At 41.1% G+C, this 26,231-nt stretch overlaps 1 protein-coding gene across 5 annotated transcripts; it reads right to left on the minus strand.

Moving 5' to 3' along the window:
- Positions 1-7,422: 7,422 nt before the first annotated feature.
- C9orf72 (C9orf72-SMCR8 complex subunit) lies at positions 7,423-25,335 on the minus strand. 5 transcript variants are annotated; one of them, XR_012657878.1, is made up of 11 exons: positions 25,255-25,335; positions 22,879-23,364; positions 19,450-19,509; positions 18,450-18,545; positions 17,723-17,787; positions 15,521-15,593; positions 12,072-12,188; positions 11,134-11,299; positions 10,568-10,625; positions 9,929-10,038; positions 7,423-9,846 (listed from the first exon to the last, which is right to left on the minus strand). XR_012657878.1 is itself a non-coding variant. In XM_075078289.1 (11 exons), exons 2-11 carry the CDS (start codon positions 23,320-23,322, stop codon positions 9,660-9,662), a joined length of 1,446 nt encoding a protein of 481 aa, XP_074934390.1. In that variant the 5' UTR covers positions 23,323-23,364; positions 25,255-25,334; the 3' UTR covers positions 7,423-9,659. The 5 variants fall into 5 exon arrangements, 4 of the variants coding, with proteins under 4 accessions (XP_074934390.1, XP_074934392.1, XP_074934391.1 ...); XM_075078289.1 differs by having other exon boundaries at positions 11,134-11,369; positions 25,255-25,334; XM_075078291.1 differs by lacking the exon at positions 25,255-25,335 and adding an exon at positions 25,089-25,110 and having other exon boundaries at positions 11,134-11,369.
- Positions 25,336-26,231: the final 896 nt, after the last annotated feature.

Below are 26,231 nucleotides of genomic sequence, written 5' to 3' on the forward strand. Positions count from 1 at the left end.
TTTTCAGTCCACTTCAATAGCCTCTCAAGCCATATCTCTTTACAAGCATTTGGATATTTTACAATAATTTTAAAAATTCTTCTCATAATAAAGCACATACAAAAATACTTGCTGAGACATGATTCTCCCTGCTTTTTTTTGATGCACGCTGCATCAATTTTCTGCTAGAAATAAAAATGTTGTCTGCATTCAGTGATTAGCTGGGAGGGAGGAGAGAGGAGGAAGGAATCCAATAAATGCATTTCAACACTCTTTTATCACTAGAAAGGAAAGTATAGGGATCCTAACCAGATGTGAGGAAAAAACTAAAGGCAGGTAAATACGATCATTCTAATATCTATTTGGTTTCTGCCACTCAGGCTTCTTTTAATGCTGAAGATTTAAATGCATTTATGGTGAAACCATACCATTTTTCTAACCAGAGGCAAAGATCTCAAAACAGATTGATTCCTGCCCCATGCCATGCTACCTTTGAACATAACGTCCTGTTTGTATTCCTTTCTCCTCTTCTTTCGGAGCTCCATGGATAGTTTACCCTTTCCTTTTCCCCTTTTTCTTTTCCCTTTTTCTGATTTCTGTTATCCTTCTTCCCTTCTAATTTCATTTGCACACTTGTACCCATTACTTGTGGCCCGCTGCCTGATCAGAGAGTACATCTGCAGCAGGGTTTCAGCTCACCCCAGCAATGCTCTCCTAAAATCATTCAGCTGATCATCCATCCTTTCTCACTGTGGTTTGGCTCACATAATGGACTGCATAAAATGGACTGCATCCCATTGAACTGAGTGGGAAGAGGCACTCCAGCAGCTAGTGAGCAGTCAGAGAATGGGATGGAGCTAAAGCTCATCTGAAGTGAAACTGCTGAAATACGTACAGTGTGGACTTTATGTCCTCAGCACCAATTATTTTGCTCTATGAAACCACTCCTGCAGCATTTCACCAAGCGCTAACACTATGTAACAAGGCAACAGGCTTGCATTTGAATAACCACACACCACGCTAAGGCTGTTCCCTGTCCTGTGAATGCATCTGCTGGTTTTCACCTCAGTGCTATGTTTATCACATGCAGCCTTTGACATGCTTAGCCTTCCTTTGCACCTTTCGACCACTGGGCTCCCCAGCACACCATGGATGGTCTCTCACTGCTCTGCCCTCCCCAGCATCCTTTTGTTCTTCGTCCTCCCATTCCAAGAAGGCTTTGGCTCATTTCCCTGACCTCCATGGATGGATCTTTTAGTTTTGCCTTCCCACTTGGGAAGAATTTAATGCCTAACCACTCCAAGTCCTCCTCCTTCCACCCAAATCCTTTGTTTGCACTGGAGTAAATGCTGCCCTTTCAGCACAGCCGTAACCACGCAGTTTGCTTTTGCTGTGTCATTGTGCTGTTCTTCCCAGCTTCTTCCTCAAAATATTCTATGAATTCTCTTTGCAAACAGAGAGCATTTGAAGTCCCACTGGCTGCTCATTGATTGGTTTGGTCACAGGCTCCACAGACTGCAGCAAAGCTGTTTCCAGCAGCTGCCTGCAGATAGACAGGAGGTCTCTGTGCACTGAGAGGGGCAGAGGATGGCATTGTGACCTCTGGCACCCAAGTTATCTAAAAGCCTCCTTTTTACAGCTCGAAGAATCGATCTTTCATTGCACAGCAGAATAACACTGGCTTGTGTTTCAGGAAAGAAGTAGCCCTATTTGGGTTTAAAAGCAAAAATGTTTTCAGTCTCTGCACAATCAGGCTCTTGGGAGTTCAGACAAATGGCCTCAAGTGAAAAATACTTAGTTCTTCCCCATTTAAACTGTTGCAAGGCCATGGGGACATTTCCCCCTCCATAGGAAGACTTCTCTGTCCCTCACTGAGCTGTAGAGCCAAAAGGCAGAATTTGAATAACAGGGGCTGGTGGGAGGTGATCTGGGTTCCCATCCTGCTCCTCTTCCTCAGGTAAGCCTCCTTCGGGCTGGGGCTCAGAGCACCAGACTGTTGCCTCTTGGATTGTTTCTTCAGTCTCCTGCAAAATAACTTAATCTCTCTTCCTCTGTGCCTGAATCCAGCATATTTTTCTTTAAGCTCATTTCATAGTCTTCCCTGGAACCAAAGCAGGTATGGGAAGCTCAGCAAACAGCTGAGACCACCAGAAGCACCTGCCTCCTCGTGCAGAGGGGGCTGGCCTGCAGCTTTCCGAAACTGGAAAGGCTGAAGCTCTGTTCCAACATCCGTTGCTGTCAGGTTTCTCCCTGATTAGAGCTTGTGGCTTCAGCATCACTCTGGTAGCTCTTGGATGCCCAAGGCTAGCTTCAAAATTGCTGCAACTTCCAAATATTATCCTTTGTAGAAGGGTCATGCTTAATCCAACACTCAGACCTTTTGGCATTTATCCCAATACATTGGCTGTGTAATATGTGTCATTACTAGGCAGCAGAAATTAACAAAAACATTGGGACTAAAAAAATGAAAGTTTTTCACAAAGGGAAAGGCACCCCTGGTATTCAGTTTGTGAATTCGCACTCTCAAGCAAAATTGCCAGCAGAGAAAGCACAACAAAGCCACATAAAATGCTGGAACATTTAATGCAGCCCTCACCAACACTACCATCCGCTCAAGCCCTGCACAATTTTTTATGTGTACACACTCTTGATTAACAAAGCTCCATAATTAAAAAACTAGATATACTCTGACACTAATGTGTACAGCTAGTCCTATAGGTTTGGCTACTTTTTTCTGTAATAAGCACATTTACAAGCTGGCACTTCTCTGGAACTAATTAAAGACATCACGTTGTCTCCACTTCTGTAAGACCAGTCAAACAGACAGATATTTCTTTTCACATGTGACAGAGTGGTAGGTTTGTTCACAGGTGGGCAAAGAAATATATTGAAATATGCAAAGATGGGAATGAAAACTGGATGATTAATTTGAAAAGGGACATTCTGAAAGTTAATGGAGTCTACTAGCTATGAATATTTTTTTTACATTTTTTTAAAATGCATTATCAGAAAGGTGACTGGAATGTTTTATTATAGATTTGTCACAGCTTTGTATTTTCTGTTTTATTTGTATACATTTTATATCTATGTGAAAATTTTGCCTGAAATACAGATAGCTGTAAATACAGCTCAGCCAGATACTACAGTCATGTGGGCTGCAATTATTCTAAAACACCATTCAGAAATATAGCTCCCTTTTTGTGGAGAACTTGAGGGATGGTGAAAGGGTCTAAAGTGCAATTCAAATTTTACAGAGCCACCATGACAACAACCACCTGGCATCAAAGAGCAAATTTATTTGATGGAGTCACAGGGAATCAAGCGTCCAGGAGTACACTGTGGTCAAGACATGCTAGCGCTGTGGATCCCCGAACCACAACCACAGGTTTTGTGAGGTGCTGTGCCGCTACCCTGTGCTCCTGTACCCTGTAAGGAGCCTTGCCAGTGCCTCTCTGTCTCCTCATCCTGGAGGTCTTGGCACCGAAAGGTGCCTCATGGCTTAAATCAGTTGGGTTCCTGCACATTCCGGAGCTCGCAACCCCCTTGGTCTTGGCACACCAGAGGTCTGGGGCGGCGTGCAGCCCAACAGCAGCCAAAGCTATGGGAGTCTCGAGGCAGCCCACAGCAGAAGTGTGAAAAACAAGTTACTCTTCTGCCTTGATATGTAAACAGTCAGTGCATATGGTGAGAACCTGCTCATGCTTGACAGGAGCTAGGCAGGGGAATGGAGGCTAAGGTAATTATGTCTAGGAATTGAAAATGTAAAGAAAGTCCAACCACACAGAAGTGAACAACAGTAGGGGAACTTTGGGGTGCAAAGCCATTCACACTGAGCTTTATTGTTGCTAAACCCACACATGCCCAGTATCGCCTAAGTGATCGGCTCAGAAATACCGAATTTGGGTACCGATGTAGCAAAATTAGGACCAATGGGGAAAAGCAATCAGGTGTGGGGTGCTGAGAGGAGCTTGGTGGGGGAAAGAAACTGCAAGGGTGGCAAAAAAGTCAGCTTAAAATAAGAAAAAATAGGAAGTAAAATATGAAATCAGGCTGAGAAAGAAAGGAAGGCAGGTTCTCCAGCAGCAGGAGCACGAACGCCTGCAGAAAGCAGTGATGCTGACCTGCATGCCCCAGCCCACGGCGGTGCTGGAGGGACCCTCCTTGGACAACCTGTCACCAGGTCTGTGTCCATCAGTTCTGGCCTGGGAGGAGATTGGTTTGCGCCTCCACACTAACAGAATTGTAATTTGATTGTGATTATGTGTTTATGTGTTTCCCTGGGCTTCAAACCTATAATTAAGTTTCATAGTCAAGCCTAATACTCTGCAATGGTATTTAATTACATGTTGGTGTATCTGATTGCCTAGATCACTGAGGATTTTGCTGCCCTACCCATTTCCTTCTACTGTGATCATTAATCGACAAACGTGTTAATCACTCTGCATCAGCTACCTCTCAGTCTCCAACCTGAAGGGGAAATGTCAGACCTTGGCAGTGACAATGCTAAAAGCAGACTGAACCCAAAGTGCCCCTCAGCCTGCCAGTGCCCAATTCTCTGCCAAAAACTGGTATGAAGTTAATTAGTCATTACTTATTGTCCAGGTCCTTTGTGCTCCATGTGGTTAGTCTGTGCAGCTGCCCTTGGCTACTAAAAAAACCCCCAGATCCCAGAAGGCCCTTCCTCCAGAATCTAGGTTATCTGAAATTATTTCCAAATACTGCTGTCACAGAGGCAGGGCAGGGAACACCAGCAGAAGGCAAAGTGATGCAAGATTAATCTCCAGCGAAGAGGCAGCCTGAGGTGGACAGAAACCTCAGCAAGGACAAACTGCTTTGCGTCCCTATGGTTGGATGCGAAAGGCTGAAACTGCAGTTTCATCGGTCAGCTACACTACTGAACATTTTGGCAGAAATACTGGATTTCTCTATCTATAGGCTGCAGTACTAAATTTCAGTATTCCCTGACCTGTAATTTCTTATGTTGCTGCTTCTGCCGAAAACCAAAAGTCTGGCAACTGTTAGTCATATTTAACTGAAGCTGGAAAAGACACTCTGTTGCACTATAATGAGACGATTTTCTAAATGGAAGAGAAGCTGGCATTGAACTTCAGGTTTCACAGATCAGTTTCTGGCTGTTGTACATTTTTAAACATTTTGGGTTAGCCACAGGTTAGGGATGAATCTTCAGAAGTTTCCCTTTGAGATACCACTGCTTCACAGCATCAAGCTTTTACTTTGACACTGAGCCAAAAATATCCTAAGTGATTTTACCTAACTACCCTTGCTTGTATGTCTACATTCCTCTCTCTTAAGTCTTTGCTTCCTTGCTACAGGTAGATCTTTCTACAAAAAGTCCTGATTAGCCCTCATATTTCAAATAAAGGATGTGCTGCTATTAATTTTAACCTGTACTAGACCCTATAGATACCGTATTCCTGACACCTAAAATTTTCTCTCTGTGATTCATGCATTAATGCACCCACAGTTTCACTGGTAATTCAGGGCCACCTTTAAGCTCTTGCACACCTCTGCTTCACAGTGGAGTTTATTGAGCCCCTGCTTTTATCTGTGCCATTGGAGATACTCAGAACTGACCAGACGATGCCATAAGCAGTGTCACTGGAAGTTGGCCAGGTCCGAGGAGGGGGTTGGACCTGCTACCCTCCAGAGGTCACTGCCCACCTCAGCTGTCCTCTGGTTCCAGTGCCTGCAGACTGCCTGCCAGGCTGTAGCACAGCAGGACAGCTCAGGCTGGCAGGGACTGTGATAGGTCTCCAGCCTGATCCCTGCCCAGAGCGGGCTCAGCCATGGGGTCCGACCAGGGCTGAGGGTTTTGTCCTGTGGGGCTGGAAACCCTCCAAAGAGGCAGACAGCACCACTCCCTGGGTCTGTCCCCGCTATCTGGCGGTCCTCACAGGGAAGCTTTCCCTTATCTCCAGCCCTCTGGCCCTGCTCAGCTCACCGCCCACCAGGACCCAGGGTCTCCCGCCCAGAGCTGCCCCCACCTCACCAGGATCACTGCTGGGGCTCTGCTTACCTGGGGCAGGGCTGCCCTTTGCTCCTGCCCCAAGTCCGTGGGGGCCTGTCCTTTCCTCCCACCAGACCAGGTCCCTCTGGACAGCCGCCCTGCCCTCTTGCATATCAACTGGTGCCCCCAGTTTGGTGTCACCTGCAAACCTGTCAGGGTGCACTCGGTCACCTTCAGGTGACCAGCTCATGGATAGAGATGTTAAACAAGACAGACCCCAGGGCAGACCCTGTGGGACTGCACAAGGCACCAGCCTCCAGGCAGATCTGACCCAGTGACCACTGCCTCTGAGCCCGACCACCCCACTTGCTATTTACCCCGCCAGGGGCACCCAGCAGTGCCTAACATCCAGCTTGGCTACAAGGGCATGTGGGAGAGTGCTAGAAGACTTGCTGAAGTTAAAGTAAGGACAAAACAAGGACTTGCTGCCACAGAGTTTCCTTGGTGTTTTGCCCAAGCAGGAGGTAGAACAGGTAGAGTGTGCTCTATGCCAGGACAGAGGCAAACGACACAACCATGTTCTGTTCACTTGCAAAAACCTACTCTGCACACTCATGCATACAGTTTGTGCCTCTTCACTGCTGAAGAGGACAAAGCACACTCTTTGTAGGCTCTCATTAGACAGTAGAGGTGAGCAACACCCATGTATGAGATAGTCCTTGTATTTTCGACCACTTTCCTTTGTCTTCACAGATCTAAGAACAGGAAATCTTTCTAACCCCTCTTCCCAGTACAGAATGGAGTGTGGAAGCCCTGGCACTTTGTAGCCGTGTATCATACTGGTGGCTCAGGGGTAAGAATGTTACCAAAATACCCATTTTGCTCTGGACTAAAACTGACACTACAGAATACTGATGCATAGACCGGCAATATCCTCTGCGGTCCTAACAAATAAGACATGCCAGTGGATGCCTTTCTGTGCTACCTCTATAGGTATGCAAAGACCAGGAATCACAATCAGGGCAAATGTGCCATTAAAAATGCTATAAAACACTACTTACTCCCCTTTCAAACCCAACTGGAAGAAATAAATGTGTCCTATTTTTTAACTGTAGGGGAACTAAAATCCTGAAGAAAGGTATTCAACAACTGCTAGATATAAGTGAACTCCTTAAAAGATTTCTAGATTCTTACAAATGGGATTAAAACTTTTTAAAAGGAGAGGCTAAATTCTAACTTGAGCACATCAGAGGCACAGCAAGTCACATCAGCCTCAGCTTGAAAGCCTAAGTCCTTAACAGAAACAGAGGAACTAAGTAATGTATAACTTTCTACCAATGACAGTCTATGGTTCGCTATCTCAGCATAATTTTTACTTTAACACGAAGGAAAAAGGAGTCTACTTTATTTCAAAGGATAAAAGATAAAGATATCAGACACAGAACAGAAATTCTTTGAAAAAAATCAGCAGCAGCTCAAGTCAAAAATTGTGCATGAATTTTATTAGAATATTTTGTTTCCTGAGCAAGATTTACCACACAACATGCAAATGCATTTAATAATTTACTTCACGATACATTCTGCACTTGTGACAACTGTGCAAAGAAAGTAACAACTGAGAAAGTTTCCAGCTTTTAGTAATTTCAGAAAACGACACCATCTTCAGCAAACAGAGCTTTAGTAGTTGCTAGTGTCAATGTTAAGTTTCCAATGCCTATGAAGCTGAAGTGATTAATTTCAGCAGCACATTTAAAACTCATTATACTTCAACACAACTTCTAAATCAGAAGTTTCAGCAGTGTTTATTTTTTTTTCATCACCTTAGACATGAGAGTGCAATCAGGCTCTTTTCTAAGGGATCAACTGAACACAAAAGGAAATAATAGTAGGAAGACAAACAGAATCTCAGCACAAGCAACTTAGGTCAGCATAATTCTGACAAGTTCTGATGAAGCGCTGAGCTCACTGCAAGAGTCCTACACACATGTACAGCTAAAAAACTGCTCCATAAAAAGGTAATCACTTATTCAACCGGGTAATGCTGATGATGTTAATTCACAAAAATGGTGTGCAGCTGGGGCTCAATTCTACATCTTTCAGAAGCTCCAAATATTTAACTGTGAATCTCTGTCTTTCAGGAAATATAAGAGAATTCTGAACATCCAAATAAAGGACAGAATGCCTTTTAAAATCTGAGTATTGGCCATTTCAGGGAAAGTTGTGAATCTAACTTTTGGCAACTTTCATGCCTTGCTCCATGAAAGAGACACTAAAAAACTATCTTGAAAACAGGATCCTGTTAGCCAAAGAGTGTTGTAAACAATTTAAGCAATAAAGCAACAGAGCCTTCTCCAACCACAAGTGCAGTTCCTTCACAATGAATTTTGAGTTATGAGGTTACGCTAAAGCATGACACAAATGTATTCCTCTGTTTGTCCGAAAAGAGAAGAAATACAACAACCTGCAGTACGGATGCACCACTGACTTCAACCATGTGTCAAAACTCAAAAAAAAAAAAAAGGGTCTGGATTAACCTGACACCACACCACTCTACCTGCTACTAGAAAGAACGGTTGAGGCATACAAATAGAAATTGTGTTTTTATTTTCAAGCAAAGTGAAGTTGGATATGTGCTATGATGAACTAAGAAGATTGGCAAGATTACTGACTAGAATTCACTTGGGAAAATGCCAATCACATTAGTTCATAGCTGTGCTCACCTCCGAATTAAGGATTGCTAAATATATTAATGTCAATGTAGAAATAAATTACTGTTTTACCTTTTGGTTTGGCTATCACCTTGGTGTTCTTTGGGAAGGTCTAATACTTTAATCTGAACTGAATCTAACTGACCATGGCGAAACCAGCAGCAGTTTACAGAGAGAAGGATGGACAACTGCTGCTGAATGACACAACTTTGTGTTTTGAAAGAGCTCAATTATGCTGGATCACTGAATGCTTCCCTGCAGGATGGCCCAACAGTCTGTGACAGAGTATCCTGGTTGGCACTTCCATGCACAAAGCTGCTTAAATAACGACCCAGTTCCCAAGTGCTGCTCTTTAAGCTGCTAGTAGTCAACAGTTTGCACACAGGAATAGCACTTTGTAGTATATTAAAAAACCCAAAAGCCTTTAAATGCTCCAAATGAAGGAGCCAGTAGTGTTAAACAGGGAGATGAGGGAAGACATATTCCAGATTTATACCACATACACAAGAACAACCACTTCTGAAAATTCTTTGAAACCCTTGGACGGCCCCTATTCTGCAACCTCCATTATTAGAGAGAAGGTACATATTGTTTTCTGTGGAAACACTGAAAATGCTGACACAGCAGAACAGGGGAAAACTGACACACACCTGAAGGAATTCTCTGGGGAAAGAAAATCAAAATGTTTCCCTTTGTCATATACCTAAATGTGTTCAAATTTATCTACTAAACCCATATGGCAAAGGAACCTCTGGTAACATTTAGTTTTACTGTTAAAAAAAAAGACACAGAAGAGATGGATTCATTAAAATCATGCTCGTCTAGCTTCATTGCTATTAGCTCTAACAAGACCTCCTCCTGCTTCAGACAGATTGTAGTGTTACTGTGCTCCTAACGGTCTGTCCTCAGGCAGGTCCATGATTGTCACACAGGTGGTGGTCACACTGACGTGTTATTTTTGTGCCACACAAGACTGCAATATTACACATTAGCAGTGGAGAACTTTAAAATGTCATGAGCATATCACGTTCTTGTACGCTCGTGTGGAACGGCTTCCCAAAGATAAAGGAATGTAGACCTGGTTTAAGCTTCTCAGCCAAAGCCATTATTATGTTAAGGTCGCCCTCTGCTGTTATGTCAAGGTCCATCTTTAAGCTACGAAGGGACTTAAAAGGTTTTCTTCCTTTTTGCCTGCAAAAAAATTAAAAATGGTGTTGTAAAGAAGAACAGAGGAAGTTTCTCAAAGCCTGCTTTCTATTATATGTTCACTTACGTGTCATCTTCTATGTATTTTATTAAAGTTAAGGCTTTTCTGTGAAGGACTAGCAGAAATTGTGCAAGAAAAGTACTCCTTAGAGACAAGCCAGGCTTCAGATGAAAGATCTGTTAAAAATTGTACCAGAAAATTAGGTAGGCGTGGACATTCAGGAATCACTTTATGAATGTGGAATATAACGAAACACTGCATACACAAGTAACATATCCTTAATGACAGCAAAGCAGGCACATTAACAGCAAATTTGTAGATATGCTCAACATTCAGTCTTAGCTGCTCAGATGCAATAAATGAAGCTGTTTTACAATTCCATTTGGATGAAGTATCATTTTCCTTTTTAAAATTATATGAAATTAAGCCCAGTAGGTAGCACTCTGAATACTGTAATTGTAGACACTGTTGCACAGCAATAGAAAATGTGCATTGTTTTTCATACGTAAGAAGGAATTTCAGTATTATAATAATACTACAAATTACGCAAGTATTTTCTTTCTAGTTATGCAGGGAAGAATCATAGTGCTAGTATGAAAAAGAGCTACCAACCCAACAAATTATCTATTCGTGTTAAATTATCTGTTACTAGGGCTCAAAACAGTGAACTTTAGCTCTTGTTCTTTTTGAAAAAGCAGCAATTACCTGATCCAGGAAGGCTTTTACTAATGTATCTTGATGCAGGATATCTTGAAAGACATTTCTACAGAAAAGAAAGCAAACAGACATGAGGTAGTGCCACGAAGGCACACTAACTGTCCAACAGTTGTATGCAGCAATACCATTACTGTTTACAATCTGGCAGAAATTTAAAGTGAATTCAAAATTCTAGTGAATTATAAACCTGCTATTCTTAAAGCTAATACTGAATTGTAACACAGAACTTTCAGATAAAATGAACTAAACCCAGGAAAGCCATTAGGCCCGGTCAAATACACTTAGCTTTGCTATACCCCTGCTTAAAACAGGCAACAAAATGAACATAACATTGTCGTAAGTATCACTGAAAATGAATATCAGTAATATTTAATGCCACAAAACTACTGACAGAACTGGTAAATTACTCCAAAATGAATATAAGTACCAGAACTGAAGGAGCTTCTCAAAAGCAAAAATACTTAGTGTAGTTTATTAGAAAGTTCACTTTGTACTACTATACTCTCTTGACCCAAATCAAGTAACTTTGAGAGATGTGAGAGAGAAGTACATACAAATCAGGTGTGAAACTCTCATCTGTGTGGATAATATGATCTTGAGACATTTCTTCATCTGAATTAGCTCTCCAAAATGCTGTCAGCTCAGATCTCATGTATCGTCGTTGGTTATAGATGTGTTCATGACAAGGGGGCATCTGCTTCACAGTATTGACATCTACATCTATATGTGTAGTAGGATATGGGGCATACATTACTTGACGGAAGGGCAACACAAAGCTTCCTGTTGCATCCTGTTTTAGTGAAAAAAACCATTCTTCTAGTTACTTTTTTAAAAAAAAAAAACAAAGCTATATTGGAACAAAACAATATTAAAGAATCATGCCTGAAGTCTAAATCCCGTTTGTTTAGATATGTCTTGTTTGAGAGAGCTGGTGGTTGTAGCCCAGTAAAAAGTCCTTCATACTGGATGATTCCCTTAATATAACAGTGAAAACAGGTACTGAGGTAACCTGTGTATTACGGTATTGCATCATCTGGTTTGTGAGCCCATTAACATTACAGTATTCTATTTATCTGTTACGTTTAGACTGCTCGTTAGAGCACGAAGCATTATTTTTATATTCATCTTCACCCATTGCTATAGTCCTTTTAAAATACTTGGAAACTGGAGGCCTGACAGACTGTTCCTTTTTTGTTTTGGTACAAAACAGAAACTTAATGTTTTTTGGGATTCTAGCCTCACGTGCGCAAAAGAGTATTATTATTATACCTCAAAGTGTAGCAACAATTCTGGACAATACTCAAGACATAGATGTGTCAGAGAAAAGACTGGTTTGGAATTCTAACATTCAAATAGTTAGAAGGAAAGCTATCATGCCACAAGGGAATCAAGGGAAGATGACGTATTTCTTTGAACATGACTGTGTGTATGCACATACATTGAAAAATGTTCTTAAACTACAGAAGAATAGAACTTCCCTAAGCGTACTTACTTTGAGTAAGCCTTGAACAAAAAGTCCTGACTCATATTTGAAAGAAGACTCATTTCTACAGAGCCTGGAACACATCCGCTCTGATGGTGTAAGAAACAGACACAGTGTTCTCACAATCTGCATTGAAAACAACAATTTTGAAAAACATGAAAATGTAAAGAATGAACTGATCTTCAAATGCAATTGCTGACTAGAAGGTATTAGGCATTTCAAATGATGAACAAAGAAGTTCATCATGCTTATTAGAAAAGCCAAAACTTCACCAAGGTCACCAAAGGTGACGTCCTTAAATTATTAACCTGTAAGCCCTATTACGCCAACTTCTTGTCAAATGAAAAAAAAAATCTGATACCATTTTGCAAAGTTTGTTTTTTAGCCAGCTAGGTCGAACACATCACATTTGCCTTCTGCTACCTCTTCCTATTACTTAAACATGAGTTACTATGATTACTTTCCTAGTCTTTTAAGCCTCTTATTTTATTCAATCCATACTGAAACAGCAGCTATGGTCTCCAATCGCTAACAGTCAATTTCCTAAAGAAGTATCCATGCTTACTTCCTCGGTGATTTCCTCAAACTCTCCATTAAAAGCAACAAAGGTACTTCATTATCCAATTTCAACTCCCCTGCTGCAACAGCTACAAGCAGTCATCTCCAAATACCAACATGCATTCCATTCTGCTAATCTTTCAGTCTTAACCTGTTGCGCTCTATCTGTGTCTGTCAGGTGTTCAAGAAGGCTCTATCCTTGTACAATATGTTCATGCAGTACCCAAAACAATGACAACCTAGTTTCTGACTAATGCTTAGTAAAGCTAACGCATGCCATAAAGAAAGCAATTACTTCAGAACAGTTGCACCATGACACAAAGAGCATGCTGCTGATAAGAACCTGCACAGAATTTATGAATTTTACTCTGAATGTCTCTTGAGACTTCCTTTCTTCTACACTGTTTTTTCCTTATCAATACATTATTTTACATACTCATAAATATTTAGACCTTAAAGCCTTTTAATTAATTATTCTACGAACCATGAACTTTAAGGTTTTTATAACCACTTAAGCCTTTAACATTTCCTCTGTTATGCTAACTTAATCATGCACAGGTCTTACATGCCTGAAACAATACATATTAACTGTGGCTAGCTGATTTCAGCTGAGAACTGAGAATTTTCTTTTCTCTGGTTCCCCTGTTGCTCATGATTATTTTCAACTCAAGTATCAGGATTTACTGTTCATTTGATCAGAAGTACTTTACCATCACTGCCAATACACACAAAACAATGCATTTCTCACCCTCCCGGTTTTTATAAAGCATCATAAACTGCTTATTTCAAAACACAGGTTTACTAAAGGTGCCTTGAATTCTTTTAAAAAGACGACTATTATATGTCACTGCAGCAAGGAGCCCAGCATACTATAAAATGCATAATAGATAATACACATAGTCTACAATTTATATGTAACATATTCAGCAGGCCCACTGCTCTTAATTTTTGGATCACCTTGAAGCAATACACACAGATATATACAGATATATGTATATATCAAAAAGGGCATCAACTTTGAGAACTGAGTTTTTCCTCAAAGGAAGGCTTCAGTCTTACATAATAAACCAGAGCTCAATAATTAGTACATCACAATTAAAAACATAATCAGACAGAAAAGCCCAATATACAAAAACATTCCCTACCAGGAAATGGAGTTATCTGAATATATGGCTTCTCCACACATGCCACTGCAGGACCTTTGCCATGGTTTCAGGATGTGGGACAACTGTAATTGCATGGCCCAGAGGCCCCAGTATAAATTGAAACCTTATAATGCCATATAACTACACAGAATCTTGCCCTCACAGCAGCATAGGTATACTCATTAAGTGCAGTGGCACCTAATACCTGAAGGCTCTGAGGTTGTATACACTTCTATGAAACCCTTCTTTTTGTTCTCAGTTGCAGGAATATTCTGAATCAAAGAGGTTTCCAGAAGGACTCAGCTGTGAGTGTAGAAAGTCAACTGAGCTAGTGAAATACATTCTTTCACAAAGAAAATATTTTTGTTATGTTTTGTCTCTGAATACCCTAACTGAAGATTAACTTCAGTGTTTTTATTAGGAGGGATGGTGTAATACCCTAATTAAATGCGAGTCAAAGGGAAGTCTCACTGAACAAAATGCTGATACACTGTACTACACTAGAAAGAAACATGCTTTAAGAAATATTTCAATAGACAGGAAGCACAAGTGTATTGCTTCCAGAAATTGCTTTCAATTTATCAAAAACTAGCATTTTGGTATAATCAAAAGGCTGTACACAAAAAAGGTGCTTGGAGAATTCTGAATAAGGAAAACATTCTCATTTGATTTTTCCTTCACATACTGGGTAAGCTTAAAATAAGCATCAAGAAACAATTTACACCAAAATATTAGAGGAAAAGCATTGCAAGTGACAGTTTCATATTGGTTCAAATTACATATTTCGTAACAAGCTTACAAGAGAGTTAACAATAGTAACAGCATGGAGAAAAAATGTCTACCACAAAAATGTAACTATCTTCATGTTCTGAAATAACAGCTTGCAAGAGTCACCTTTTTTCCTCCCAAATAGAACATAATGATGTATATATATACTCTTCCACTTTAAGAGGTACAGCTAATGCTGCTTGTGTTTCTAGGCCTGAAAGCTCCTGATCATCACTCCTACTGATGTGCTCCAGTAAGTACGACACACCAAGTGTTTTGTTGTTACAGGACTCAGTTTTAGGGGTTTATATCTGTACTTTCCCTCCTCCTTCTGGTTTGTCTGGAAAGCTGAGTCAAATCTCATTTAAGATCAACAGTTGAACTGCACACTTATTTACCAATTAAGTTTTAAACAGACTGAAGATGAAGTCAACATAAACACAGCTACAAAGAAAAAAATGCTCTAATTGCTGGAATGGTTTAAGGTCTGAGTAAGCTTGCCTGTTTCAACACATGTGTTTGACTACAGGCTCAACAGCTTTGATGTTACATGAAACAGAAGCAGTTCATGGTGCAGTACATTTATTCCCCAGTGTAAGAGAAATTATGCAGATACTAATTTCTTCAGAGTGCACAGACAATAGCCACTGACATAACTGAAGTAAGCAAGCCAGTTCAGACCTCTTCAATTTGTACGCTTCAGCTAACATAATTGTAAAAGCTCAGACTCATTTACTACTTGTTTATACACAGTATCAATTAAATTTGATACACTGCTTTTCTTATTGTTGCCAGAATACAACTGATCAGGCAACTTTCAGGCGAATTATCAACTGCTAGACCAATCAGCTGAAGGAAGACAAGGAGACAAAAGAATTCCTTCCTTCTTAAACCTCGGGTATGTTTATCTATAAACCTTGTTTCAAATAACACACTAATACTCCTAATAATCATCATTTAAGTTTGGTTTATTAGAAAGTGCATTACCTTATTAACTTTTTCTGCGCTGCTTCCTACAACTACAGAACAACCACAGGTCTGCAGGTGTGAACTAATTGCACTACAAATAAAACAAACATAGGTTAATACATTTAATCAGACTTTTCAAATAAAACAATCAACTTCACAAGAAGAGTGAAGTGCTCCTAGTATAAATATAGGCCCATACTCATAGGATGTCACACAGCTGCACAGGTTACTGCTGAAATCCAAAGGTTTGGCAATATCGACATTTTCATTTTGATGAACAAAGACTGTCACTCAGAACCTCTGAACACCAGTTACAGAGCAAGCAACTGCCTACTGCTACTATGTAACTGTATTACAGAAACTGTATAAAATAATTCATCTAAAGCAACAGAAGACATATTAATAATGAAGGATTTGAAAGCATTTTAAAAGAAGGTATATTCCATGGTTGTCCTTATTTTCTGAAACTGTGGACCAGAAGCCAGCTTTGGGAGACTTGTCAGCAAAACTGTTCTACTCTTGGTAACTACACCGGCAAGAGCACATCACAAGCTTGAGTCCTGCAGAATACACACAGGCATGCTGGAAGTTGAGTGATCTTGTCTTGCGAGCTGCCAGCAGCACAGAGCTGATTTAGTTTAAGTTTGGAGGCTGCAGTAAATATACCTGGACTAACCCTGACAACTCTTAACTTGTCCTTAAGAAACTTCTGTTGTGATTTCTTATCCTCATCTTCCCTCTCCCCCTGCACTTTCTCAAACCAACACCTGGCCCACAGCTTCAAAAAGTCTAGACACCCTAGAAAGTCTAGATACTATTAAAAATTTCTCTCCAGCATCTGTGAATATACAAAAGCGCATTTATGCTATCTTACTGAAGGATGCATTGTACGTGACTAACCAGTTCCTATAAACACCTCTCTTTCATAAGGATTATAATAGCAACACTCGCACTCTAAAATCCTACAGGTGGACTTTATAGTGGACCTGCTACTATTTATCTTATCAATTATTTATTCATTTATCATCAATTAAATGAATCAATTATCAATTATATTCTAAGAGTTAAATTTAAGGCCATTTGAATACTTACAAACTCTTCAAGGCAGAAAGAGATGTTCAGTTTCATTCAGAAGTTACTGAGAAAGCATGACTGCTTATTTTAGAGGTTGGTATTGTTGATGTGGCAGTTTATTTGGTTTAATCCAATTTTCATTCAATGACATATATAAACCCATACAACACTATATTACATATTTAAGACTTGAAATCTGAACCTAGATAAGCTGATAAGCTTTGCAGGTAAGCTCAAAAGCAGACATTTGGGTCCTTCACATGAATGGCCAAGTTGTTATTTTCTTTTCAGGACAAAATTTCCAGGGGAAGGAAGTAGCAGGGAGAGATAACTGACACCCTACAGTCTACTACCTGCCCAATCTGGTATGAGAATAGCTCATCATTGCAGAATCAATGGCTCTAGTTGTTTACATAATCCGTTCGGTGATATTTGCTTCATTACTTTCCAAAGTCTCTGTGGAACTACATACTGCATTATTGTGAAGAATTAGTTAATTTAACACAGGAATTTCTATAGTACTGGAAGTGTATGGGATGCTGCATGAATAGATGGCACTATGTACTACACAAATGCATGCAGTTATGCTGCAGATGTTGTGAAAGGTAACAGAACATCAGCTAAAATCTATGAAATGTGCTTTCCCACAGGAAGAGACCAAGTTGCTCTCAAGTGCAACTACTTCCACTTATTAATTAAAAACGGGGGGAAAAGAGAAATACACAATTTAATAATAAGTGTTCTGTATGCCATACCATTAATGGCTCTTATTCATAGTTTATGCAGTAAACACAACCCAGGTTTTTTGGTATTTTGTAAAAAGGTAAGACTTTGACTTATATCCTCATAAAATTAAACATAAGCATCGAAGTAAAATTATATTTGATAGGAATTCTGTTATCAAGAAAATTACTCTGTGACAACACAGCCTACAGATGCAGCTATTAGCCCAGAGCTGTTCTTCTAAAAAGACAGCAACTTCTGCAGCATATTAGAGAAAAATCTCAAAAGCCGAATACATGTCATCCACCCCCTCCTATAAAGAAAACTAATCTAACACATGTTCACGTGCACATACAGAGAGAGAGATGCACACACAAGTTTAAACCATTCTAATACAGCATAAATCAAAACTGATATTCATACTTGAGGAGAAAGCCTTCATGGCAACTGTCCCCAATGTCATCATCATTTAGCACTGTGTCACTTATCTGAAATGCAAGTAAATACAAACAAAGGTTAGACAAGGGTCTGCAACACCTTCCAATTAATTGATTTTTGCTTTCAATGATAGGCAGGAACTCTTTGGAAGTTATTTAAACTAATTTGTAAGACTGCCCAAAAAAGTACAACCTTAAAAGGACCTTCTGACTTCAGTCAAAGCATTCTGAAAATGAGAAAGTCACTCGATTGTTAAACATTCTTCACCAGTCAGAAGTCAGATTCCTCACAGTGGTTTTTTTCTATAACCTTGTCCAGAATTTCTTAAATTAATGCATTTCAGATCACTTCTACTTTTTCCATGAGAACATTAAATCATGCTGAAACAGGTATTAACATTAAAACCATTTATCTCCCCATTCATTTTATTTTGCATCAAATAGCCTTTCCTCTCCACTCTTAAAAAAAATATCATCCTACACAGTCAGTTTTGCTAAGTGCTGACCATAAAAACCGCTGCTAGTACTGTTATATTTACCAAACTATAACAGTTACGTTAAACCATTCCCTACACAACTTCGAAGAACTTGATGTTAAACAACTGAAGTGTTCAAGAATTTAACATCTGCAGGGTTCTGTCTGCCAAAGAGAGTACCAAACCAGGGTACCAAAGCCAATTTTTAGTCAGAATGCAAAGAACAGAAGGACTTACATCTATTTCTTCTGGAACACTGTGTGATTTCATAGATGAAAGGAGTTCCATTACAGGAATGACTTCTCCTGTCAGCATTGGAATGATGCTCTGACCCTGCACAACAAACAAAAGGCTTGAAGCACATTGTGCAGTATCAGAAGTTACTACTAACATGAACTTGCAGCATGACATGCAAAACATCTTTAACTTCCTACGGTTTGGAAGTGTGGTATGAGTGGAAATTGACGCGTTGACTTCTTGGCTTTGCTCATCAATAATTCTGAACTGGAAACATATATTTTGTTTCTCAACATCATGTCTAAAATGTATTTCCAGGGTCCTATGCCAATGTTCACAACCAATTTGATTAGCCTAGACAAGAAGTTTTTGGAGTGACATAATTTGATCATACCACACTAACTGCAATTAATGTTAAGCATTTTAGATCCAAGTCTGGTGTTTAACAATGACAGGAAACCAAAGCCAGGCATATTAGTTACTAACATACAAAATTACTTATCTGACTGATCTATCACAAGAAATTGAAACCACAATTTCATATTTACAGTTTCAGAAATCAAATTCTTTTCATAGTCTTATCCATTAGGTCTCCAACCACATTCCAACATGACAGACTCTGTACACCTCTGTAACCCGAGAAGGCAATGACCTAGTGAAAAACCATCCTTGACAGGAGGCGAGCATGAATCTATGGAAGCTACCACCTTTACAGAGCTTCAAATTCAAGTAAATTACACTCCTTTTCTGAAAGGTAATACTCTTCATAGATTTCCACTTTACCCATAAAGTGATGAAACATATTTTCCTTCAACTTGTTCACAGCTTCCATCATCCTATCTTCAGAAACTTTGCCTCCTGTGCATGGCAGGTCATCAGCCAGTCCAAAGTATCTTCCTGGATCCCAAAAATAAGAAGCAGCACCAACTTCTACAGTCACCAGATGCAGTCAAATAGTTTTTTCATGGTATGGCACACACATCAACCAGAAGGCCCTTACCTGATCCTCCATTCTCTCTGTGCCTTCCAAGACAATCTTCTGGAAATGTTCTTGCCTCTCCTGAGCAAGAAAAGCAGTTAAATATAAATGCTCTGGTATTTGTTTACGTACGTATGCACACAACAGTCAAATGGTACAGTTTCTTCCCTGTAAAGTCATGCTTCTTAGATTCAAATTTTGGTGTTCAATTCTTTTTTCTTTTACAGAGTTGACATTAGCAGGAAGTGATGCCATTTTAAACAGATCAATGATCCCTGCTTTGCCCCCCACCAAACCTTGGGCATGCTTGGGCAGGAGCAGCAGGGAAGGGAGGGTGAGATGACAATGACAAAACTTTAAGTTTCTTCATTACAGATCAAGAAAATGCCAAATGATCAAATTATGGTGCAGAATTCCACTTTATGTATGGATTTTTATTTTCAGTTGGATAAGGTACAGACTGATGGTTCCTGATGCAGCAAGAGAAAACTGAGATCTCCAGAATGAGAAAAAAATTGTTTGGGGAAGGTAGGAAAAACAGGACTTATTTTTTTCCACACCTCGAGACACTGACAAGTCTTCAAAACATTGTTTTATAACCAAGTACAGGAGACATGAAAACTCAAAACACACAAAACACAATACACAAGAGACAGGACAAAGTTCTCAAAACAGACTCAGCAGCAGCCGAGTAGCAAACTGCATTCAAAATGAGTAGCAAACTGCATTCAATATGCAACTTGAAATGGAATGAAGTTATTATTCACAGAGAGAATTTGGCATTAATCACTGGAACAATCAATACAATATGCAAAAAATGGAAGATGCTTTGAGAACTAATGATATCTTTTGCTAGACGCTGACAGGTTATTGCATTTTTATTGGTTACATATTAGTGCCCTGTGACTACTACTCAAAGTTGATCAACTTCAGGTGGGAAAAGCATTCATGTAACTTTGAGAAGATGAATAGAGGAACACGCTACAGTAGCTTGCCCTAGAAGAGCAATAATACTTGTCTAACCATCTAGCAGAAGCATCTGTTAAAAACACTGTAATAAGGCAGATTCCTTTGGGGCACCCCCATCCTTGAGTTCAGTGTCAGGGAAATAAGACATCCTTGCCAATGAAGGTTCTTTGCTTTCAAATAAGTCAGTCTTCATGAAGATAAGGCTGAACAAATGGTGTAAGCCACTTCTTTTTAAAAATATAACTGCTCAAAATTATAAGACAAACATCTGAAACATAAAACTGAAGTAGATAAAAGGGGTTTCTAATCCCATACAGAGGAGTTGCTTGGAGTTGCTTGTCTGTCTTTGCCAGTCTGAACACTGTTCTATGTCTCCCCTAGTCCTTGAGTTCAGAAGTTTTCTTTTCTTCTGAAGCCTAGCTGGAAATGTTGTCTGCTCTATACAGAACTCATGAGAGCTCATATGCACAACCATTATAAATTCCACAACAGATACATAGCACCATTCTGGTATGACTTTGACATTTTTTGTCCTATTGTAGCCGTAATTGCTGAACTGCCTCAAAGCACCACCACAGTATGAGCCTGTTTTAATTCAAAATTATCACTCTACAATTCATGCTTAAATTTTCATCTACATTTTCCAAGCAGTTTTCTCTCTTCTAGGTAAAGCTGCAGAACTGCAGATATATGCAGGGATCTTTGATCTTGCTCCAGGAAAAAAGAAAAAGTAAAAAGCTAAAGAAAAGAAAGACAATAAACACCTACTTCAGAATATATCACTGTCTCAGCTAACCCAGCTGACCTATCTGCTTCAAAAACATCTGAAAAAGAGTGAAGAATTTAATGACCAATTCCTGAGGAAACAAGTAAAAAACATTCTTTTGTCATTCTCAATGCCACTTGAAGGGGAGGTTTAGATTGTGTGTAGCTGGTCCCCTGACATGTGTCTGGGGAGGTTTAGACTGGGTATTAGCAAAAATTTCTTCACTGAAATAGTGGTCAGATATTGGAACAGGCTGCCCAGAGCGGTGGTGGAGTCACCATCCCTGGAGGTGTTAAAAAACTGTGTAGATGTGGCACTTCAGGGCATGGTTTAGGAGACCTGGTAGCGTTGGGTTGGCAGTTGGACTTGATGATCCTAGAGGTCTTTTCCAGCCTTAATGATTCCACGATTCTATGATTGTAAGGCTATTTCTACTGTTGAAACATACTGATTTGGATCAACTTCAAAAAAGAAAGAAGACATACTATAGTTAAGAATGATGGACAATTCTTATTTGACCACTCACTTTAAGTCAGTACAGGGGGCACTAAATGGCAGAGAAGCAATGTAGTCAAGAACATGAGATAGCATTCACTTACATCAAAAACACTAACACCAAGCAGACTTTTAGAAGACTAGATAAGAAATGAAATATTTTTTTCTACTATATTGAAAATTAACTTTATGTCGTATCTTGCCTCTGGAAAATAAACCCCAGAAGTATTGAGAGTCAATGTGATGGAAAACACTGCCAGCCATCATCGGGCAATTCAGCAAAGATCAGTGGAGTTTGTTCATGTAGCAAAAAGGAAACAATACCACATAAAAATTAACATCAGCTTATTGCTTCTGGAATCTTATTTAGTCCAGATAAGAGGACTCAAAAAGGAAGTTTAAAGTATGTTGACTAGAGGTCTCAAAACAGAAGAGCAACAAGAACTTTATCAAACATGCATCACCATATACATTACAAGTGACACACAATCTACTGCTCAAGACAACTTGTATTCCATGAAGACGACAGAGTGTTTAATTTTTATTATTAGAATGTTATTCATTTTAAACAAAAATACAGAACAATTCTCACTTAACAAGGAAATATCCATAATGTATCTAAAGATAAGAGTTGCAGTTCTTCAGAAAAATTTAGCATGTTTTCCTTCTTGAATTTCAAAAACAGAAATATTTGGACTAAAGTAGATGTGTTTTCGTGCTTCTCCTGTTAGTTTTACAAAATTTAACACCTGCCAAACTGTTTGCTGATACCCTTTTTTGAAAAATAAAACTGTAACAACAATGACAACATTGATTGCATCAATTTCCTTTTCTGGACCTCAACAGTGAAAACAATGATTTGAAACACAGTAAATTTACAATTCTACCTAGTTTAAATATACTAATTAACACAGTTAAAAGCAACAATTTATATCAAATTCAGAGAGATGAGACATGGTATAGGATGCCTACTTCACCTAGATAGCCTGGTACAGCTTATAAAATATTATCAGGAAAAATCATGTGGCTAAAAACCCCAGCCTTGAATTTGCTGACATATTGATAACTTTTAACCTTCAAAATTGTATACTTGTAGTGAGGTCAGCCGTCTCTGAGTTTTGTGTACGGACTGCTCTGTAACAGGTGTCACAGAATCTTAATTCTTGCTTTTGCTCAAGACAACTTGGACAACTGTTTTTAGTAATGAACAATAAACCTACCTTATGCATCCATATTCTTCCTTTCCTTATAATATGCGTTAACCTATCGACGCACACTCTGTGAAGCGGCAGGTAGAAGCCAAGTTCACTTTGTGGAAGTATAATCGATAGTCCGTATGTGCTTCTGTCTCCATTCCAGTTTCCATCGAAGATTAATGACACAATGATTACCCTTTTTTCTGCCAAGACAAAGAACTTCACATCTATTGCACCACTTTCTGCATTCCGAAGTATTTCTCCATTCAGGGTGTGGTTAGCAAGGAAAGTTATTTCACCATCACTGAGAAGTACCTGTTCTGTCTTTGGGGCCCAGATATGTCGCACTCGGGGCCCAAGAATATTGTCCCAGTAAGCAAAAGTGGCAGCTAATAAAGGTGACTCGCCATTCAAAGAGATCTCTGTTTTAGCAACTGCAGGAGATGGTGGTGGACAAAGCGCTGACATGCCTGCTTCCTCTCTCGTGTGTAACTGAAATGCTTACATTACCTAAAAAGAAGTTTTCATAGGAAAACAAAAACAAACCAAAATTAGAGCAGCACTCATTATTATCTCATCTTCTTTTGTTTCCAAATAAGACATCAAGAGACAACCTGACTTCTACACCTCAGATTTCACCATAGACTTCATCCAAGAAGGAAAAGTACATGCACACCTTCCACATAATGGAGGGGTATGCTTTACAAATGTTAAGTCAGTCAGACCTCAAATATCCTTTACTCACTATACAAGCATGATGAGCCTCCACAACATTCAACCTGGGTAAGAAAACTGACGTACAATAAATATATCCTTTATATCATGGTGACATGCAGGGTGTTGCAATGCAAGACAAATGCTCAGCACTTTATAAAATGTATTGATGTAAAATACTTCATATCACTGTCCTGGTTTTGGCTGGGATAGAGTTTTTCTTCCTAGTAGCTGGTATAGTGCTGTGTTTTGGATTTAGCATGAGAATAATGTTGACAACACACTGATGTTCTAGCCGCTGTTAAGCAGTGCTTACACTAGTCAAGGACTTTTCAGCCTCCCATGCTCTGCCTGGTGCACAAGAAGCCAGGATGGGAGGGGACACAGCCAGGACAGCCGATCCAAACTGGCCAAAGAGATATTCCATACCATTTGACGTCATGCTCAGTATATAAACTAGAGGGAGTTGGCCGGGGAAGCAGCGATCGCATCTCGGGGACTGGCAGGACGTTGGTCAGTGGGTGGTGAGTGGTTGCATCACTTGTTGTTTCCCTGTTGTTTTCCCTCTCTCTGTTTCATTACATAATAATTATTAAACTGTTCTTATCTCAACCCACAAGTTTCCTCACATTTGCCCTTACGATTCTCTCCCCTATCCTGCTGTGGGGCAGGGTGGTAAGCGAGCTGCTATGTGGGGCTCAGCTGCCTGCCAGATTAAACCACAATTATTCCATAGCCATAAATCCTTAAACATTTTCCCTAGCAGTTGCCAACAACACTACAGCTTTCCCATTTTGATGGGGCTGCAGAAAATAACATAAAGTTTCACCTTCCCTAAAAGTTATGCTAACGTCACCAGAACACATGAAATAAAAAAGTTCTACGAACAAACTCAACCCAGGATGAAAAACTATAAAATGCCTTTATCCTGATGAAGCCTCACATGACAGGAATTCAGCTTTCCTCTCCCTTCTGCCTGCAGCACTCCACACGGCAGCAGAGGGGACCCCCCCCACACACCGGTACCAGAGGAGCAGTAACTAACACCCACCTCGCTGACAGGGCTGTACCTCGCCAGACCCTCTGGCACCGTTTCATTTCAGGTTATCTGAGCTTTTTTTGCCCGGTGAGCGTCCCCAGCACGACCGCCCAGCTGCATTTCCTCACAGAAGAAGGGTAAAGCACCCCTCCCTCAGCCTACTTCCCAGGCCTGACGGAGAGGACCAGGCCGTCCCCCTGCCAGCCGGTGGCCGGCCCGGGCGGCAGCGGGGAAGCCGAGGCCTCCGGAAGTTCGAAATGTGCCTTCACGGTTTTCAGGGAAGATCGAAAAGCGTGCCAGTGTCCCTTGCTCTGGCGGGCTGACAGGAGATTCCCCTCACCACAGCCTCTCCAGGAGAGCCCGCGGCCGCCGCCAGCCGCGGCACACGACGCCCGCCCGCAGGCTGAACCACCGTGCTCCCCGCCTGGATCAGGCCCATCTCCCACCCTCCAGGTCTGGCCTGAACTCCGAAAGGACCTACCCCTCACGGAGGCGAGATACGAGGAGACCCGGCGCCCTTCCCCCGCCACAAGAAGGGACGAGGGCAGCCCCCCTCCCGCCGCCCCTCCACCCGCCGCCCGCCGCCCCGCCGCCCCTCCGCCCGCCGCCCGCCGCCCGCCGCCCCTCCGCCCCTCCGCCCGCCTCACCTGCACACCAGCCGCCGCCGCTCTGCGCATGCGCCCGCCCCAGTCCCGCCTGCCCACACAGCGGCTGGCCAGCAGCGCTGCTGCGCAGGCGTGGCCCCGCCCCTCGCCGCAGGAGGAGGGCGCTGCCCGGTAAAATGGGCTTTTCCCGGTGGGCCGCGCCTGGTGAGCCGGGCTGCGGGAGTGCGTGCCGGGGCTGTGGGCGAGGCCTGTGCTGGGAGATGGCGGCGGCGGCGTTACCTCACGGGCGGCGCAGTGGAAATGGCGGCCGGCGGTGCGGCCCGCACAGAGAGCGCTGGGCGCTGAGGGGAGAGCGCGCCTCCGCCGGGTCGGTCCACGGGGGTGAGCAACCCCACACCAGCGCCAGGGCTGGCACGGAGCCCGGTGCGGCTGGTGAAGGAGGCCGGAAGGAGCCCCAGCTGCAGGTGGCTGGGGAAACGGCGTGTGCCAGGCGCGTCGCCTTGTGGAGGGTTTTTCAGCCTAAAATGGGAAGTTAATAGTGACAGAATTAGGTTAGTACCCAAACACACATTATGCAGAATAGTGGAGATGCTCTTGTTTGAGCTTCGTGTGCTCTTATTGGTATATGATAAGGACATTTATATCCTATTCTGCAATCCAATCTGGATGAATATCACCATAGGCACCTACATGTAAGAGGCATTTATTTACAGCCTAAAAAGGAAAAAGACCCCTGTGATGTAACGACAGCTCTAGTCCTGCAGGCTCCCTCACCTCTGCTGTACCCTGAGGAGTCCTGCCTTATGCAGCTTGGACAGGGCCATACAGCAAGTCTTAACGGGGCACAACAGATGTGAAGTGTGATTTTTTTTCTTTTTTTTTCGAGTCGTACTCCCCCAGTTTAACCACAAAAATCACCCTCCTCAAAATGCCTTTAATGTTAGGCAATTGAATAGCTTCACATCAAAAAATGTAGTCTTTAGCCAGCTAAAATTTGCCTTTTAGATTACTTTGTTAAA

Source organism: Phalacrocorax aristotelis, chromosome Z (genome assembly GCF_949628215.1).
Source record: "Phalacrocorax aristotelis chromosome Z, bGulAri2.1, whole genome shotgun sequence".
NCBI lineage: Eukaryota > Metazoa > Chordata > Aves > Suliformes > Phalacrocoracidae > Phalacrocorax > Phalacrocorax aristotelis.

Coding starts and splice junctions, on each gene's coding strand:
- C9orf72 (XM_075078289.1), bottom strand. CDS start 23,322: ATGTCAGCGCTTTGTCCACCACCATCTCCTGCAGTTGCTAAAACAGAG. Junction 17,788..18,449: donor GTGTTCCAGAAGAAATAGAT/GTAAGTCCTTCT, acceptor CTTGCATTTCAG/ATAAGTGACACAGTGCTAAA. Junction 11,370..12,071: donor TTGTTCAAGGCTTACTCAAA/GTAAGTACGCTT, acceptor TCACTAAAACAG/GATGCAACAGGAAGCTTTGT.